At 40.1% G+C, this 19,699-nt stretch overlaps 1 protein-coding gene across 1 annotated transcript in view; it reads left to right on the top strand.

Annotated features, from left to right (window-relative positions):
- HYDIN (HYDIN axonemal central pair apparatus protein) overlaps nucleotides 1-19,699 on the top strand; it is a 433,086-nt gene that overhangs the window by 212,308 nt on the left and 201,079 nt on the right. Inside the window, exons 17-19 of the mRNA XM_073796828.1 lie at nucleotides 1,891-2,026; nucleotides 4,921-5,085; nucleotides 6,480-6,632. Of these exons, the coding sequence (XP_073652929.1) occupies nucleotides 1,891-2,026; nucleotides 4,921-5,085; nucleotides 6,480-6,632 (454 nt within the window). The remainder of the gene's footprint in view (nucleotides 1-1,890; nucleotides 2,027-4,920; nucleotides 5,086-6,479; nucleotides 6,633-19,699) is intronic.

Genomic DNA, 19,699 nt, shown 5'->3' with positions numbered 1-19,699 from the left:
CTCCGTTTTAGTAGAGGCAGCAGTGGGCTCTGGAGTCAGGTTAAGATCCTGGCTCTGCCATTTGTGGACTGGGTCTCCTCAACTAAGTTACAGCCTTTCCGAGGGTGGTATGTCACTTACTGATGATGACAGTGATCCTAAATAAAATCATTGGCCACACTCTTGCCAAAGCAAACAAATACCCAGATCTGGAACTTGAGAATGTGTATGAAAATACCATCTGAAGGAAATAGAGAAAGGTACTTACTAAAACTCTGACAGTATTCCAATCCCTAGAATTTAGCACTTCCATGAATCTTAGGAAGATGCGCCTTAAAGAGTGTGCAGCCGAGCTGGTTGATGGGGCCATCATAACTGGCACCATTTCCTGTGTCTTGGGTTTGAGTGAAGTCACAGGGCAGCCCTAAAATAAGGTCAAATTCTTCTTAGTATTCCCTCCAGAGACCTAATTGTTTGTTTAAAAACAGTGAAAACTCTTTCATCTGGTCCTCTCTATCCCGAAGTTTTACTTTTTGTCTAGTCTTGTGTGTATTTTCTATGTGGGTTTATTCTGATACTTTCCATCCCCTCTTCCCTGCAGCTCTCAGTAGAAAATCCTGAATTTTTAAGAAAAAGGGGAGGGGTGGTTCTAGGAGGCTACGGGTTTCCTACCATGTATTCTCTGTGACCCAGTCAAATACTATCAGTCCTCTCAGCCACAGTGTTTCAAGTAGTAAAGGATAAGCTTTACCAAAATCATTGGGTCAACTGACAACTTCCACTCTAGCTAAAAATGAACACTCATCTTGTGCTAAACCCAAACTTTGAGGTCAACAAGACTCTCTTTCATGTCACTGCTTTTGGTGCAGTCTGTAAGAACTGCTCAGAGACTCTCAACAGAAGAGCTGCTTTTAGAATGTGCTCCCTAAGGTAATTCTCCCAGAGAGCCAGCAGTATGGCTGGCGACACCCACTACCACAGGCTCATCATCTCTTCCCGAGCCATCATGCGGCTCCGTGCCATACCCTTCATTCACACCATCTTCTGTGTTTCCCTAAGAAGAGTTAATGATGCTAACATCAATCTCTAAAATTACCTTCATTTTACCTATGAGCAGAATAGGACTCTGGGAGGGAGAGCAGCTTGCTCAAGGCTGTACTTGGTAAGGTCAGTACTTGAACCTGGCTCTGACAGATTCAAACGCTAGCACCCCTCAGCATGGCACTATATTGTGATAGTGCAGTAGGGCAGGGCAGACTTCAAGGCTTAACAGACACAACATAAAACCCAAGTCACCTAGTAATAGGCGAGCTGCACACACAGGCCTTCCACTCCTCCCTCCCTCTCCCCCATCACACCCCCTCCACACTGAGCACCACTGTCACAGTGCCAGTTTTGGGTCCAGCAGCTGCCTGAGCCTACTGATCCAAGGCAGCTGTTCTGCATAGGAATTAGAATTATTACCATTAGTTAGATGGTGTGAGCTGTTGCTAGTCTTAAGGGGACTCTGACTGGTCCAAAGTGTCACAGCTAGTCAGGACCTCATGCTGGTGGCATTGGCCCTGTTTGTCATGGAAACAGATCCACAACCCTAAGGAATTTGCGCTGTGGGGTCTCTTTGCCAAAGGAAGGCCAAATATGAAAAACAATGGAAACGTTAGTCATTACCCACAGAAGACAGTGTTTAAGGAGTCCTCCTTCTAGCCCTTTTTTGATTAAAAAGTGGTGATTGGGGCTTAGGGAGAGGGATGACAGGAGAGAAGATTTGAAAATGATTAATGTAGTTATTAGAGGAAAACTACTGTGTGACAGTGACAAATGTGTTTAACTTGGGACTCTGTGTCCTCCATATGTAAACAAGCTCTCCCTCCATCCTTTTGAATTCTTTAATGGACTCCTTCCTTCGAGCAGGTGTATTGTACCTCCTCTCCACGTGGTTAATACGGAGGTGAACTTTGGGCGCTGCTTCCTGAAGTATCCATATGAGAAAACGATCCAGCTTGTCAATCATAACGACCTCCCAGCGTGCTATCAGGTCCTGCCTCAGGTGAGTTACTCTACCCTTTTTTTTTTTTTTTTTTTTGGCCGTACGCGGGCCTCTCACTGTTGGTGGCCTCTCCCTTTGCGGAGCCCAGGCTCAGCGGCCATGGCTCACGGGCCCAGCCGCTCCACGGCATGTGGGATCTTCCCGGACCGGGGCACGAACCCGTGTCCCCTGTATCGGTAGGCGGACTCTCAACCACTGCGCCACCAGGGAAGCCCCTCTATCCTTTTTCAGTGTTGATTTTTCTTCAGTTGGATTCCTTCAGTGAGAAAGAGAAGACCTTTGAAAGAGCCATATTCCTGAGCACATGACTGTGTGTAATTCTAATTTTTAACTGTGGGATAACCTGGAGATGGGGTTATAAAGCTATAGCTGGATTGCCACCTGTATGAGTGAGCAGCTGCAGGTGGAAACAGTTGTTAATTTCCCAGGGAAATTGCCTTCTATAAAGAGGAGAAAGGGTCAATTAGGGCAACATGCAGAAGTTGCACCTGCAAATTATTGCCTGTGCATTAACCATGCATGGGAAATGAGGCAGAGCTAGAAGTTTTCATTTATGTCTATGGCTGTGACTTGAACAGAATCACTAAGATATGGTAATGCAATATTTATAAATGAACTTGTTTGACTGGAAGGCTAGAGATAATATAGGAAGGAGAAAGGAGGAACTGTTTCTTAATGTTTTATGAAATGGATCTGCCCACGTGCCATTACACCTAGCTAGGTGGGAGACTAAGCCATTAAACACAGATGGAAAAAAGATTCAAAAAGATCTGTATAGACTAGCGTAATGAAAGGTGACTAATGAGGGGCACTTTACCAAGGATGAATTTGGGTTTAAAATTCATTTCTGTAAGTAGTACTCTAATAAAAATACATGCAAAAAATCAAATGGGGGTTTCATTTGGCTGTAAGTTCAAAATAAGTTAAAAGACCAGTGAGGTGACTCCGTGGAGCAATGGATAGTGCCATTGGCCTTCCAAAAGACCGGTGTTGAGGCCACAGAACCAAGGCAGGTTTGGGCTGCATCGGAGAAACACAGTGTTCCACAGCTAAAGGAAGGAGAGAGCCACACATCAAAGCAGGGCTGGAATGTTGTCTTCAGATCTTGACAGGGTATTTTTTAATGGCAACTTAAAAAAAAAAAAGAATTCTGTTTGGAGTAACGAGAATGTCAGTCTCTGTCATCTGGAAATCCAAGTCATATGAGGAGCAAGCACGAAGTCTAATCTGGAACAGAGAAGTAGCTGGGATGAAATAGTTCCCACTAGTCAAAGGTCTAAGTCAAAGGTCTACTGTGTAAAAAAGGGAATTCGAGTCATTTTGTGGGTGTCTCTCAGACAAAACCAGAAGCCAAGAATGGGGGTGACAGGAGACAACTTTTCTAACTTTCAAGTGTTCAACAGCCGAACAGGCTCGCCCTGCAGAATGCACGGTCACCTCAAGAGCTCAGAGCAGAGCCTGAGTCACCCAGGGTGATAGGGAAGCTGTTTGTGCACAGCTGGGCTGGGAAAAGGGTGAGGCACTTGCCTCAAGCACAAAATTTAGGGGAGAGCCAAAACACTCAGTAATCAAGATAATCTATGAAAATGTTTTCATGCTACACTTGAAGAAATCAAAACTAATACAAAAAATCCATGATAAGTAAGATATCAAAATATTAGATAAAGGTGGAATCAGTATTACTGATTTTCCTTTGGCCTCGGGGTCCAGGAAGGCCGGGCGGAGCACTGCTGCTGAGGGAGGCTGAGTTAGATTAGGCGAAGCTGGACCAGACCAGGTGCGGAAAGACCATGGGGTGTCCCGGACTAGTGAAACCGGCACGCTCTGTCCTTCCCTCCAGGAGCCGACGCTCTGAGAAGTGTTTCCCAGTTACTCTAACTTATTTGACCGTGGGAGTTTTAAAGTTTTATTTGTTGTTGTTGTTGCATAAATGCTTAGTAATATGCTGCAGAACAGAGTTCTTAGGAACGTATGTTCGTAAACAGTGGACAACATTCCTTCATTCATTCACCTAACTGTTTCCCCATTTAAAAAACATGTACTGGGGCTTCCCTGGTGGTCCAGTGGTTAAGACTCTGTGCTCCCAATACAGGGGGCCTAGGTTAGATCCCTGGTCAGGAACTAGATCCTGCATGCCACAACTAAAAAGATCCTGCATGCCACAACTAAGACCCGGCACAGCCAAATAAATAAATATTAAAAAACAAACCAAAAACAAACAAACGTGTATTGAGCATGTATTTTGGGCCAGAAAGTGGGCACATAATGAGGAGAGACCCAGGTCGTGCCCTAAGAAGTTTACAGTCCTTGGAGAAGATGGACGCGTTGATAGTGCGTGGTGAGGGAAGGGACTGCAGGATGCTCCCTGAGGACAGAGCAAGCGCCCAGACTCTGGGGCACTGGGCATCCCTGGGGGTATAAGGATGAGTGTGCAGGCAGGTCAGAGGGTGTGGGCACTCCAGGAAGAGCAACCACAAGTGCAAAGGGTTGGAGGTGGAAACAGTGTCATGTGTTCAGGAAATGCCAGTGGCCTCTACCAATGAAGCGCAAAGGGGTGAAGTGGATGGGGAATAAAGCATGAAGGTGTGGAAGGCCAGTTTAAGACATTTGGCCATGGGAAGCTGTTGCCCTGAACTAACTCACATTGTGGATGATTTCTGCACTTTGCTGGGTTGCACACTTTGCATTTGGGGCCTTATGCACACCTCACTTAGCCAAAGTTCCTTCTGGCTGAATTGGGGTGCTCATCTCCATTCACCTGCTTTAATGATGATTCAATTCTAAAAGCCCTCCACAGACTCAGGACAACGCTTGTTTGAAAATGATCTAACGTGCTGTTGATTTCATACTGAGCCTGGGGCTTGCTTTTCCTTCTGGCTTCTCTGTCCCACCAGGTATATCAGGATGCACCAGCTGTGTTGCTGTCTAGTCCCACCCCCTGCGGGATCATCTCCCCCAACAGCACCGTTCACATACCTCTGGCCCTGGAGACCCAAGTCCTTGGGGAGTACAGGTCCACAGTGTACATCTCGACCGTCGGGAGCCAGGACCCCCCTCTGGTGAGAGCCAATTTTCAGAATTGTAGTTATAATTGCCATACTTCTTGCCGGACATTCCAGCCTTCGTATGTAAGGCACTCAACATATTTGCATATCCTCTAGTTGTTGGTAGTTCTAGAGTTTTTCATTTTCACTCTGCAGTGGTAAAATACCAGGGCTGTTACTTCGGGAATCTGTTTGTGGTTACATCTAAAAGTGGTGCTTTATAGCAATTGATTTTTCTCACACACAGAGACACACTTGACCCCTCTCCAGACCTATTAAATCAGAATCTCTGAGGGAAAAGGACAAGCACATCTGTATGTTTAACACGCTCCTGAGTTGTTCCTAGTACAAAGCTGGGTATCCCTAGCTTGCTACATGTGGACTCTGAGATTGGTTTTACTCACTGCTCACCAGATCTTTTCCTGTAGGTTATTGGATATATATACAACTATATGCTATAACGTATTCTATAATTGGACTTATATCCCAAATTAGCCTACTGAAAGTCTTAGTCTTTCTCCAAGCCTGGGAAGAGAGAGACATGGAAATCTCTCTGCTGCTTGAGCTGAATCGATGGATGAATCTTGAATCTTGAAGGAAGTTGCCCAACAGACTGTGAATTCCTAGACATCAGGTTTACTTGGAAGCTGGGTGATGTCAACATACATTTGTTTGAAGTGATTCTGATTGCTCAGAGAGTATAATAAACCCAGATTTTGCTTTTATGTCTTCCATATAAGATGCCATAGGTAAGCCACCTGACTTATAAAGCAACATCACTAACAGGCCAACTGAAATGTGCCACCTTCCAGGTACCCTTCTAGCCTACAGTGTGCCTGCATTGCACAGATGCAGCACATGAGACGGTAGCTTGCTGAGCAGGAAGCACTTTATGAAAGAGAAAGACCCCCTTCCTTGGGCAGACACAGTGCCTGGCCAAGGGCACAGGGCAAGGGGAGGAGAGCAAGGTGGGTTTCAGTCCCCAGCCTGCACAACTTTGCTCAGTGGATGGCCCTATTGTGTTGCTAATACAACAGTAGAACTGAGACTCAGTCCAGCCACATCCAACTCTGAAGTGCTGGTCCTTAACCTCTAAGTGTTCTTGAGGCTGTAGTGCTGGGTGGCATATCAAGGACCATTATTCTGGTTTCCCCTCGGGTGCACGGCTCTGGACTGACCCAGGGAAGTGGATCATTCTTTTAAGGGAGGAATTCCAGGTCTGATCAGCATGGCCATCCCTGTGACCTTTGACTGCAGAGTACCAGGGAGAAGGGATGTCAGTTCTAATAAGCACCCTTTTATGTCCCTGCTTTTTATAAAGGGATGCTTAAAAGCTTCTGTTTTAATTTGATTTTAAAGGCCAGCCATTTTCAGCCATTCCTGTGTTCTTTCTCTTACATGGAACGCAGGTATGTCACTTAAGGAGCATTGGAGAAGGCCCAGTTATCTACGTACATCCCACTCAGGTTGATTTTGGCAATATCTACGTCCTGAAGGACTCCCTCAGGATTCTCAACCTGTCTAACCAGTCCTTAATCCCCGCATTATTCAAGGCATGCATGGTGAGTAGATTGTGGAACTGTCACTGAAAACACAGCTCTGCCTATATGTTAATAGGCAGTGGCCTTATTTTGGCAACATGCCTTTGAAAATGATCACCAGAAGCAGAGATTTAAATGGTTCAACTGCATTAAACTATGTTATTCTCATCCCCACTTCCTCTTTATTATAATCTTTTTGTTGATTTAGAAACACAATATACATGTAGTTTGGTAAACAAGCCAATGTATTGACTATAATCCCAGTTCAGGGAGATGCTTCAGAGACCTCCTTACTGAACTGTTCCTGAGCTCAGCCCCGCACTTCCAGAAAACGCTTTTTAAATGTCTCTATAACTGGAAATGCTTCCTTGTATTTAATTTGAAGCCATTTGGCTACAGACTTGTTAGTATGCTTATTCTATTTTTATTCTCTCTTCCTTCTGGCAATATTTTAATGTAGTTTTTAAGGATGTAGGAAATACAACAAGATGGTAGTTTCCAAAAGTAGAAACTAAAGAACACAGCAAAACAAAGATAGATAGAAAAATAGATATAAATTGGTTCTAGAAATGAGTCTATCTTATTTCTGTGTATTTTATAATGACATTTAGATCCACTAGTCTTCTATAAGCTAATTTTTTAAACAGAGATACCAATTTTTTGCAGAATTTAGGAATTTCTAATTCAGTAATTGAAACTATTCTTGATTTTAAAAGAAGTTTTCTAAATTTAAATATAAAATTTAAAATAGTTTAGCCTTTCTCCTATTTCCAAATTAATTGACATTTGAATGAGTGCTGACATTTGGTTTCAGCATTTGTCAGATATTTCTTTTTTTTAATTTTATTTATTTATTTATTCGTTTGTTTTTGGCTGTGTTGGGTCTTCGTTTCTGTGCGAGGGCTTTCTCTAGTTGTGGCGAGCGGGGGCCACTCTTCATCATCGTGCACGGGCCTCTCACTGTCACGGCCTCTCTTGTTGCGGAGCACAAGCTCCAGACACGCAGGCTCAGTAGTTGTGGCTCACGGGCCTAGTTGCTCCGCGGCACGTGGGGTCCTCCCAGACCAGGGCTCGAACCCGTGTCCCCTGCATTGGCAGGCAGATTCTCAACCACTGTGCCACTGTGTCAGATATTTCGGAAAAATCAATTATTGTTAATTTTATAAAATATCAGAGGGAATAGGATCATAGTTTTCTATCGACTTGTAATGGCTCCTCAGAGTCATTGGTCCCAACTAGGAGCCATTTATCATTATCATTATTATTATATTATCATTTGTCATTACTCCTTGTAAAGATAGTGATTTCCGGTACAGTCACTGCTCTTTTGAACATGCGATTCAGACACAAGTCCACTCTTGATCTAGTGCCTTGTTGATCTTGTATAATGAATAATGTTGAAAGAAAAATCCTACAGAAAAGGACACCTTCTCTAGTCTTTATCCAGTGAGTCGCCGTTGGTGTGTTTGGTGGAAGCATGGGGTATTGCCTAGGAAATGTGGCTTCCGGTCCAGTTTTGTATGTGCAGAGTTCACAGTGGGTAGGAGGAGTCATCCAACCTGTCTGAGATGATGAGAGGGGGAATGAGAGGGTCCCAGTGGATTACAGAGGAAGGAGATGGGCAGAAACCACAAGAATGCTTACATACAAATACAGCAAGGATTCCCTTCCTCACTGCCTCCCCTTTCATTTTCAGATATCTCCAGATTTCACAATTTGTGGTAACTTTTGGTACATTTTAAGAAACAAAAGCACATCAAGGATCTGTTGTGTTTTACTAATATAGTATATATGTTGAATGACCCATATGGTTGTTAAAATGGGACTTTTTCTTTTCCATAAAGGTTTTCATGATTCCATCTTTTGATTGTTTAGTATCATCTTAAAACAGCAAGCTCCAGTTCCAAGGCGACAAAAGTGTGATGTTCTTCCCTCAGGCTCCTCGTGGAAAACTGGCGTTTATTGAGTTGATTACCTTTATAGCATAAAAGTAGTTTCAACTGTATTTCTCATAGGTGAAAATTAAACTCCTTTCATATTTCGGCTGGGATTTTTGATGGATTTCCTAGTAAATACTATGTGTGTTAATATAGAAATTGAATTACACTAACTTAGAAATTAACTACAGTGGAGAAAGAAATTGAAATACCGTTTATTAAATTTCAACTTGATATACCATACTGAATCTACAAATTCATCCTTACAGGAATCACTAAACATTAGGAGAGTTTCAGTTAATAGTTGTTTGTTCCCTAACCCCAGCGCTCAGTGCCCCCGTAAGTCGTGGTCAGATAATTATTGCATTTAATTTCTTGCTCACTCAGAAATAAGTAGGGCCAAGGGCACAGTCTTCATTTCTTATGTTATCACTACAAATCCATGTCTGGAAGTTCTTCTCTTTTCTGCTGGGTGCCCTAAAAGGAGGGGTCATTCTCTCCCCTCTTTTGACTGCCAGTCAAAAAGTCCACCCTCCCCAGATGCGGCACCCACTGCCAGCCGTCTGTCATGCTTTGCTTTGGAATGTTTGAAATATCAGCCTCCCCTTGAGGTTTTGAATGGGCCAACTTACTTGGATTAAGGTGAAGGACTCCAAACAATAGAGTAAGTCACCTCTGGTTTGCGTGGGGTAAAAAATATCAGCATGTGAGAGCAGACCATAGAAAGACCCTTTTGGCAAGAGTGTGTGGGCTCTGCTTGTGCACACGGCGCTCCTGTCGGGATGACAGCAGAAATGAGGGCGAGGATGTGGTCCCTGGCCACTGGGACCTCAGCCCTGGGCTGGAAGATAGATGCCTTCTTTGCATGGGTGCCCCTTGCTAGGTGGAGCAAGTGCATTGCTCAGCACTTGTTTGGAAGCATTTGGAATTCTTTTTCATTTACTCTTGGCTCTAATTCAACCTCAGGTGTACCGTTAACTCGAGAACTTGTGTACAGGTGTCAGTGACACCTTGGGACTCGGCTGGCACTAAAACATTTTCACAGCGTCCTTTGCCTCTGTGATCTGCAAGAGAGCCCCTTGCAGTTAGGTCTTTATAGAGTTTCCAGGATCCAGGAAGCAGTAATTCTGATGTCTCATTCAAGCAGTTCTTTTTAAACATTTTTTTGGTCATTTGCCATAGAAATACACAGTGATGTGGCATCAAGGGAACCATCAGGCTTTCACATCTCCTTCTGATCCTAAGCCATCGGGTTATTTTCTTGTGTAAGTAGGGATCCCCCTTTTTATATTTACTTATTTATATGCCTGTCTCCTTCAAGTGACAAGGGTCTCTGCTTTGAATTTCTGGCACATGTTTGTGTTAAATCAAGCTTATGTACTGTATTGTTCAAATATTTTACTGCCTTAATTATTTGTATGATATAATAGTTTCTGATATAATTTTATCAAAATCTCCCACTTTTCCATTTCTCCTTGTAATTATGTCAACTTTCACTCCATATATTTAAAAGCTATGTTGGTAGGTGCATATAAATTCATGACTTATGTATCACAATATATTATTCCTTTTTTCATAGTAAGTTGTCCATTTTAGCCCCTATTTATGCTTTTTGACTTAAATTCTATTTTGCCTGATAGAGATAATGCTACATCAGCTTTCTTTTAGCTAGCATTTGCATGATATATCTTTTTCATTCCCTAATTTTCAGGATTTTTTGGTATGTATTGGTTTGTTTTGTGTGCTGATTTGTTTAGACTCTCTTAAAACACCACATGACTGAATTTTTTAAACGCTAATGATAGACTCTGTCTTTTAATTGGTGAGTACATTAGTTTTCTATTACTGCTGTAACAAATTTGTTATCCTACAGTTCTGAAGGTCGGTAGTCTAAAATGTGTCTATAAGGCTGTGTGCCTTTTTGAGACTCTGGAGGAGAAACTACTTCCTTGCCTTTGCCATCTTTGGAGGCCACCTTCATACCTTGGCTCATGGCTCCTTCCTGCACCTTCAAAGCCAGCAGCAGCATAACATCTTTGCTCTCTGACCTCTGTTTGCATTCTTACTTCTTCTCTGACTGTGACCCTCTTGCCTCCTTCTTATAAGGAACTTTGTGGTTACATTGGGACCACACCAATAATCCAAGATGATCCCTTCATCTCAAGATCCTCAATCATATCTGAAAGTCCCTTTTGACATGTAAAACAACATATTCACAGATATCAGGGATTAGGATATGGACATCTTTGGAGGGCTATTATTCAATCAACCATACCAAGACTAACCTTTTAAAATTTATTGTGATTATTGAAATATATGGACTTACCTCTACCATGTCTTTCCTATATACTATAACTGTTTCCTACTTTAGTTTTCTCCTTTTCTGCTTTGTACTGGATTGATAAATTTTCTCCAAACCCCCCTCCAACCACTGCTATCTTACGTACATTTTGCCCATACTCGTTTGGAGGCTATAGATTTTATTTATTTATTTTATTTGTTATTAACCCTAACAAATAAATGTTACCTTTTTCTAACAATAATGAAAGAAATCAGTATCTTGGTCCTCCTCAAGAATAAGACAAGGACCCTATCACACATTTATTATCTCTTAACCTTTCTTCACACCTGTCATTTGTAATTATTGTGTAGAATTTTGGATCTTCTCTTCTTTCCACAAAGTTGCTGAATTTTGTCATTCAGTAACTACTCACTAGTTATCAAAATATTTCGTGAATTTCTCTTTATTCTTCTTTTATTTCTTGTATCTCTCTGCTTCCTTCTTGGTGAATTATATCCCTTTAAGTTCTATGCTAGAGGTTTCATAGTTTATGTATATTTGACTATATCTTGATTTCACCTTCAGTCTTGCATGCTAGTTTAGCTGAGTATAAGAATCTATTTGACAAGGTTTTTTTTCCTTTGTACATTGATCTCTGGCATCAATTGTTGCTGATAAAATTTTGCTGTTAGCCTGATTATTATTCCTTTATTGGTAATTTGTCTTTCTCACTAGTTGCTTTTAAGACTGTGTTTTCATTTTTTATTTTCTTAAATTTCTCTTTACTGTATCTGAAGATTTGACCCTTAAATACTGGAAAGTTTTTTGCCATCATCTCTTCAAATGTTTCTTCTCTACCAGTCCTCCTATTTTCTACTCTGAGGAAAACAATACACATATATGCACATGCACACACACACACACACACACACACGCAAATGTTTCTGTGCAATTCTACAAGCTTAATTTTATTTCCATCCATATCTTTCATCTCTTCATCCATCTCTTCATCTCTCTGTGGTGCCTCCTCAGTGGTATGTTCCAGTTTCCAAATTCTCTTTTTGCTTTTGGCAAATCAAATTTATCTTATCTACTTACTTTTTTAAATACATTTATTTATTTATTTATTTATTTATGCTGCGTTGAGTCTTCGTTGCTGCACGCGGGCTTTCTCTAGTTGTGGCGAGCGGGGGCTACTCTTCATTGCGGTGTGCGGGCTTCTCATTGTGGTGGCTTCTCTTGTTGCAGAGCACGGACTCTAGGATGTGCGGGCTTCAGTAGCTGCAGCACGTGGGCTCAGTAGTTGTGGTTCGCGGGCTCTAGAGCGCAGTCTCAGTAGTTGTGGTGCATGGACTTAGTTGCGCCGCGGCATGTGGGATCTTCCCAGACCAGGTCTTGAACCCATGTCCCCTGCATTGGCAGCTGGATTCTTAACCACTGCACCACCTGGGAATCCTTACTTTTTAAATTTAATTTCGGTGACTGTACTTTTCAATTCCAAGATTTATAATTGGTTATTCATATCTACAATTCTCGATTCATATCTTCATGTTTTTGTTTCATAATCCTTGTTTTATGTATATTATCGTATCCTGAACCTCTACAAGGATCTCGGCACATTTTCTAATCAATTTCATTTAGCTCTATTGATGCTCAAGAATGAATTCATTAACCTGTTGTTTGAGGTTGCATTTGGAATTTTAAATGATAAATTAATCAGGTGTGGGGTATTTTTTCTCTCATTCTCAGTGCTCTTATCTCCCTGTCTAGCATTTTTTCCATTTGTCTTCACCCAGAGCAAATCACTAGTCCAGAATCAAGTGCTGAGCCTTTTTTCCATGGGGATGTAGATTCAGTCATCACACTGGGCAGTGGCTTGGCCTGGAGCCTATCTACATGACAGTCTCTATTTCACCACCATAATGTCTACCACCACTGGCACAAGCCTGTGTGTAGACTGTAGCCTCAGGAACATCACAGCTTTGTTTAGCCTTCTTTCAAATACAAGGAATCTCTCTTAGCTTGGGACCTTGACCCTTATCCTTTACTTCCTGGAAGCTCTTTTTGGTTTCCGTTTTTCTCCCTTGAGCTTCCTTTACTAGAAGGTTATTGTTTCTCTTCCACTTCTGGCCCATATGATGTTTACCTTGTTTTTGAGTACAACTATGCCTGGAAACCAGCATCAAATCAAAAAGACAACCTACTGAATGGGAGAAAATATTTGCAAATGGTAGGATTGATAAGAGGTTAATATCCAACATATATAAACAGCTCATACAACTCAACATCAAAAAAAAAGCACAATTAAAAAATGGGCAGAAGAACTGAATAGACGTTTTTCCAAAGAGGAAATGCAGATGGCCAACAGGCACATGAAAAGATGCTCAACATCGCTAATCATCAGGAAAATGCAAATCAAAACCACAATGAGTTACCACCTCACACCTGTCAGAATTGCTATCATCAAAAAGTCCCAAATAACAAATGCTGGCAAGGATGTGGAGAAAAGGGAACCCTTGTACACTGTTGGTGAGACTGTAAACTGGTGCAGCCACTGTGGAAAACAATATGGAAGTTTTTTTTAAAAACTAAAAATAGAACTACCATGTGACCCAGCAGTTCCACTCCTGGGTATATCTCTGAAAAAAACATAAACACTAATTCAAAAAAATACACACACCCTGGTGTTCACAGCAGCATTATTTCCAGTTGCCAAGATATGGAAACAACTATGCCTGGCTTTTCATTTTTCAAAACATTATCTCTTTTTTCTGTGTGTTAGAGTAAAAGACATGTTTTAAAGCTTAAACTCATTGATCTATTGTCAGTCCTCTTAACTGCTTTTTATAGTGCTTTATATATTATCGGTGAGCACTGACAAAAGGATGATGAAATGTATCTTCATCTGGCATGAGAGAGCAGAGTTCTTATGTCTTAGCCTTAATTGTGAAAAATCTATAAAATAAATTCACAGTAATAAGGAGATAAGAAGAGAATAACATTCTAGTTTATCATGGTGGGCATCTTTTCTTTCACCACATAAAAGTCATAGCCATTCCAGAATGGACTGTGCTTTTCCTAAGCCATACCAAGTGACTCATTCAGTGACAAGAGGATACCAGTGGCAGTGATATCAAGAGACTTCCAGAAGCAAAGGTTTGTACTTGACAGAGAGCTGTAAGCCTCTCACCCCCACCCTCACTTGAGACCTCTTTTACTTTGGCATAGCTAAATGTGAAACTCAAAAGACAGATTCCAATAGGTCATATTGATTATAAACCACCCTGAGAGAAGGAAAGCTACTGATTGAATGTTAGGTAACATGATGGGTCAGCACCTTCCCTGAATTTAGAGCAACAGCTCTACTGATTGAATATGATTAGTTCCAGTATAAGCTAGAGCCAAAATGAAAGGAGATTTGATTTCCTTGTCACTAAAGAGCTAGCCAGAAAACAAAAGAAAAATGTCTTGGTTTCCTGCATGCTTTGTAAACCTTTCCATCTTCATTCTGCCTATTCCAGCTCTTACTTAGCTTTAGCAAATTGTTTATGTTAATTAATTATTATTCAGGCATACAGTTAATACTTGTCACCACAGAGGGAGATTAAGGCAAAACTTCCTTCATATGGATCAAATGTGCTTTTTTTTTCAAGTTCTAATTTCCCTCCTCCATAAAAATCTATAACTTCTTCCCTATTACCATCATCATCATCAACCCAACTGCAATGGGCTAAATGTTTGTGCCCTGCCCTCCAAATTCATATATTGAAATCCTAACCCCCCAAGTGATGGTATTAGGAGATGAGACCTTTGGGAGGTAATTAAGTCATGAAGGTAGAGTCCTCATGAATGAGATTAGTGCCCTCATAAAAGAGACCCCAGAGAGCTTTCTCACCCTCTCCATCACGTGAGGATACAATGAGAAAAATGGTTGTCTGCAACCCAGAAGCGAGCTCGCTCATGCCAGAACCTGATCATGTTGGCACTCTGATCTCAGACTGCCATCCACCAGAACTGCGAGAAATGAATTTCTGTTGTTAATAAACCACCCAGTATAGTATTCTGTTATAGCAACCCACATTGACTAAGACACCAACTCATGTCACTTTTAGGGGATGCCTATTATTGTCATTATCAACTAAAGAATTTATTCTGCCTGTTTGTGCACTGACAGTAGACAGTCATCTTCAATAATAAGCTAGTACAAAATGAAATAAACACTTTTATATAATGAGAAAAGACAAGAAGAGATGCATGGTGTAAAAGTTTATTAATGGTATGAAATCCCCAACACACATACGTCAATATTATATGATGTTGATCAGGGAGCAGATCATATTCTTCCGTAGTCACATTTCATCTTCCCTGTCTCAAGTAAAAGGAAAGAGACTGGAGAGGCATATATAACATAGTAGAGCTCTCCATAGGGTGACACTTGGGGTATTTTTTTAAATGTCAGTTGCGATGAAGTTGTATGCAGCATTGTTTCATGCTTTGGAAGAAAAAAAATCCTCCTCTGAGATGTTAGGACATTAAACTGGGGTGTGTCTGGGAGGGGAGGACAACATTATCTGAGGGTGGGCATGGTCATGTGTCATGCACAGTTATCTTACATATGGTAGTCACTCAACAAAGAGTGGTTAAGTGTGTCAGTGCTGAAGTAGTATTCTGTACTATCGGCAGTGTAGGTACTGTATTCAAACAGATCCGGAATCAAGCCTTAACTGTGCGTGCACTAATTCTGGGCACGTTATTTAATCTTTCAGAGCCTTTGGTTCCTTCTCTTTAAATGGAACTAGTAATGGCATCTAGAAGATTAAACATGATAATCTATGTAGAAAGTGCCTGGTAAAAAATTAGCACTCAGCATTCAATAGATGGTAGCTTTGATTATTAGTGTTGACAGACAAGAAGATCTAGGTGAAATGGCTTATGGAAAGACTTAAATTTTTATGACACTGTATCTTAAGATCTTTTATATTTTTCTTAGGTAAGAAAGAAAAAGAAATAAGGCACACTCAGAGAGGCCCCAAGGTTTCAAATTTAACTGATCCACGTAGTACAGTGCTCTGTCAAATGGGAACTCTAATGCTGCCTTTTTCCTTACTCTTCACTTGTTTCTATAATTTTTGACAGTGAAGCCATCTTATAAAATATAAAACATTTTTATTGATGAATCCATATGTGTTCTTCCACATCAAAGAAAAAAAGGTTTATTAGCAAATAACTTACTTTAGAAATTTCAGGTTCATTAGCTTTCTAATTCTTTAGCTCCTTGGGGCTTATTTATTCATGTATTTGTACAGATGCTTCCTGGCACTGTGAAAATCATGCCTATGTGCTCAGAGCAGTCCTATTTCCTTTTATTTAACTATCATCATGACTTGTGTTTGATATGACACTTTTCACTGTCTCTTTAAAAATTTTTTTATCTTAAAAAATTTTTTTAATTTTGTAAATTTTTTAATTAAAAAATTTTAATCTGTCTTGAGAAGGCAGTGACTTTCAGAAAGAACATTATTGTCCTTGTTCAAAGATACCTCCTTGTAGCCTTAAAAGATTGTTGAAAAAGAATAGATACATGTATGTGTATAACTGAATCACTTTGCTGTACACCTGAAACTAACCCAACATTGTTAATCAACTATGCTCCAATATAAAATAAAAATTAAAAAAAATTGTTGGTACATATTACTTAAGAGCTGTGTAAGTTACAGATACCTGCCTCCCTCATACAATCAAAGTCTGCTGGCCTTAAAATTCTCAGACTTAATGGGGAAATTAAGAGGTAGGGCAATTGCTTGACCAACCGGAACTCTAAGCATACCAAGCTCAGACCAAGCCCTTTCAATTCAATATATCATTCTGAACTACTTCCCTCTAAGAACAGAGAGAAAAGCTGGGCAAGATACGAAAAATCATGAGTTTCAGGGAATGACGGAGCAAACAAAGCCAATGACAACCCAAAAGAAAAAGGAAATTGAGAAATATATGTCCAGCGTTTGTGACTGATTTTTCCCATATAGTACCAGAAGAGGCTGAAAAACTGAAAGGAGCTTTCAGAAAACTCACTGGTCTAAGAAGATAAACATTGGAATCAGGACAGGCTAGAGAGAGAAAAATTGGAGAAGAATGGACTTGGTAAGACTCCCAAACTTTTGGTTAGTACTAGGAAAAGCTACATTCTGGGAACAAAAGTAAGCTAGTACGGACCATCATTTTAATCTCTGCCTATATAAAGGAGTTCCGGGATTGCTAGTTTTCCCCAACATCTTTCCTAGAAGCAAATATATAGTCTCACCAGAGGAAGACAACATTGTTCTAAGCCTCAAAGTATCTCTACAGTTTTCATACACAACGTCAAACAGTTAATTTAAAAATTACCAGGCATACAGGAGACAAATGAATATAAAACTACAATATGCTTAATATACTGAAGGAAATAAAAGGCAAGATTTAAAATTTTGGTAGAGATCTAGAAAGTATAAAAGAGAAAAAATGGGAATTGAAGACCTAAAAAATACAATTGAAATTAGGAACTCAATAGATGGGTTTAACTGCGTATTACATACAGATGAAAACTGTGGAAGTGAACCGTCAGATGAAACTACCCAAAATGAAAATGTAGAAGAGTTGGTAAAACAAATGCACAGAGAGAGGGAGAGGAAAAAAGCTTCCATTATCTTCCGTAGAAGCAAATGGATAAGGCTCAAACTGAAAAATTAAGAAGTAGCAGTAGATTACTTACAGATGTGAAGGTAAACACCAAAAGAAAATGCTAAAAATTAAAGGGGTTGCCCTCATTAATGTGCAACAATGAGAATGAGAATGAGAAGGGTGGGAGAGTGGGTTCAAGAGACAAGTGTTTTTCACAGTATACCTTCTTAAAAATATTTTTAAATTAATTTTTATTGGAGCATAGTTGCTTTATGATGTTGTGTTAGTTTCTGCTGTACAGCAAAGTGAATCAGTTATACATATGCATATATCCACTCTTTTTGAGATTCCCTTCCCGTTTAGGTCACCACAGATCATGGAATAGAGTTCCCTGTGCTACACAGTAGGTTCTCATTAGTTATCTGTTTTTAACGTGGTAGTGTATATATGTCAATCCCAATCTCCCAATTCATCCCACCCCCTCTTACTCCCCTTGGTAACCATAAGTTTATTCTCTACATCTGTGACTCTATTTCTGTTTTGCTAATAAGTTCCTCTGTATCATTTTTCTAGATTCCACATACAAGCAATACTATATGATATTTGTTTTTCTCTCTCTGACTTACTTCACTGTGTATGACAATCTCTAGGTCCATCCATGTCTCTGCAAATGGCACTATTTTGTTCCTTTTTATGGCTGAGTAATATTCCATTGTATATATGTATCACATCTTCTTTATCCATTCCTCTGTTGATGGACATTTATGTTGCTTCCATATCCTGGCTATTGTAAAGAGTGCTGCATTGAACATCAGGGTGTATGCATCCTTTCGAATTATGGTTTCCTCTGGATATATGCCTAAGAGTGGGATTGTTGGGTCATATGGTAGCTCTGTGTTAGTTTTTAAAAGAACCTCCATACCATTCTGCATAGTGGCTGTACCAATTTACATTCCCATCAACAGTGTAGGAGGGTTCCCTTTTCTCCACACCCTCTCCAGCATTTACTGTTTGTAGATTTTTTGATGATAGCCATTCTGACCAGTGTGAGGTGATACCTCATTGTAGTTTTGATTTGCATTTCTCTAACGATTAGTGATGTTGAGCATTCTTTCATGTGTTTGTTGGCAACCAGTATATCTTCTTTGGAGAAATGTCTTTTTTTTGTTTTGTTTTGTTTTGTTTATGGCTTCCTTTGCTGCACAAAACTTTGAAGTTTCATAAGATCCCATTTGTTTATTTTTGGTTTTATTTTCATTACTCTAGGAGGTGAGTCAAAAAAGATCTTGCTGTGATTTATGTCAAAGGGTGTTCTGCCTATGTTCTCCTCTAATGGTTTTATAGTGTCTGGCCTTACATTTAGGTCTTTGATCTGTTTTGAGTTTATTTTTGTGTATGGTGTTAGGGAGTGTTCTAATTTCATTCTTTTACATGTAGCTGTCCAGTTTTCCCAGCACCACTTATAGAAGAGGCTGTCTTTTCTCCATTGTATATTCTTGCCTCCTTTGTCATAGATTAGGTAACCATAGGTGTGTGGGTTTATCTCTGGGCTCTCTATCCTTTTCCATTGATCTATATTTCTGTTTTTGTGCCAGTACCATACTGTCTTGATTACTGTAGCTTTGTAGTATAGTCTGAAGTCTGGTAGCCTGATTCCTCCAGCTCAGTTTTTCTAGCTCAAGATTGCTTTGGGTATTCAGGGTCTTTTGTGTTTCCATACAAATTGTAAAATTTTTTGTTCTAATTCTGTGGAAAATGCCATTGCATTGAGTCTGTAGATTGCTTTCGGTAGTATAGTCATTTTCACAATATTGATTCTTCTGATCCAAGAACATGGTATATCTCTCCATCTGTTTGTGTTGTCTTTGATTTCTTTCATCAGTATCTTATAGTTTTCTGAGTACAGGTCTTTTCCCTCCTTAGGTAGATTTATTCCTAGGTGTTTTATTCTTTTTGTTGCAATGGTAAATGGGATTGTTTCCTTAATTTCTCTTTCTGATCTTTCGTTGTTAGTGTATAGGAATGCAAGAGATTTCTGTGTATTAATTTTGTATCCTGCAACTTTACCAAATTCTCACAATATAACTTTTCTAGAACCATTTAACTTTGGAAATTGTGTATGTGTATACATTTAATACAAATAAAATTTAAAAATTTACGTCATGCTTCAGGACAGAGTGTATAAGTATGCTACCATTTATGCAAGAAAAGTA

The sequence above is a fragment of the Tursiops truncatus genome, chromosome 19 (assembly GCF_011762595.2).
Source record: "Tursiops truncatus isolate mTurTru1 chromosome 19, mTurTru1.mat.Y, whole genome shotgun sequence".
NCBI classification, from domain to species: domain Eukaryota; kingdom Metazoa; phylum Chordata; class Mammalia; order Artiodactyla; family Delphinidae; genus Tursiops; species Tursiops truncatus.
Note: the sequence above shows the minus strand (reverse complement) of the source record. Positions and strands in the feature narration are given on the sequence as shown.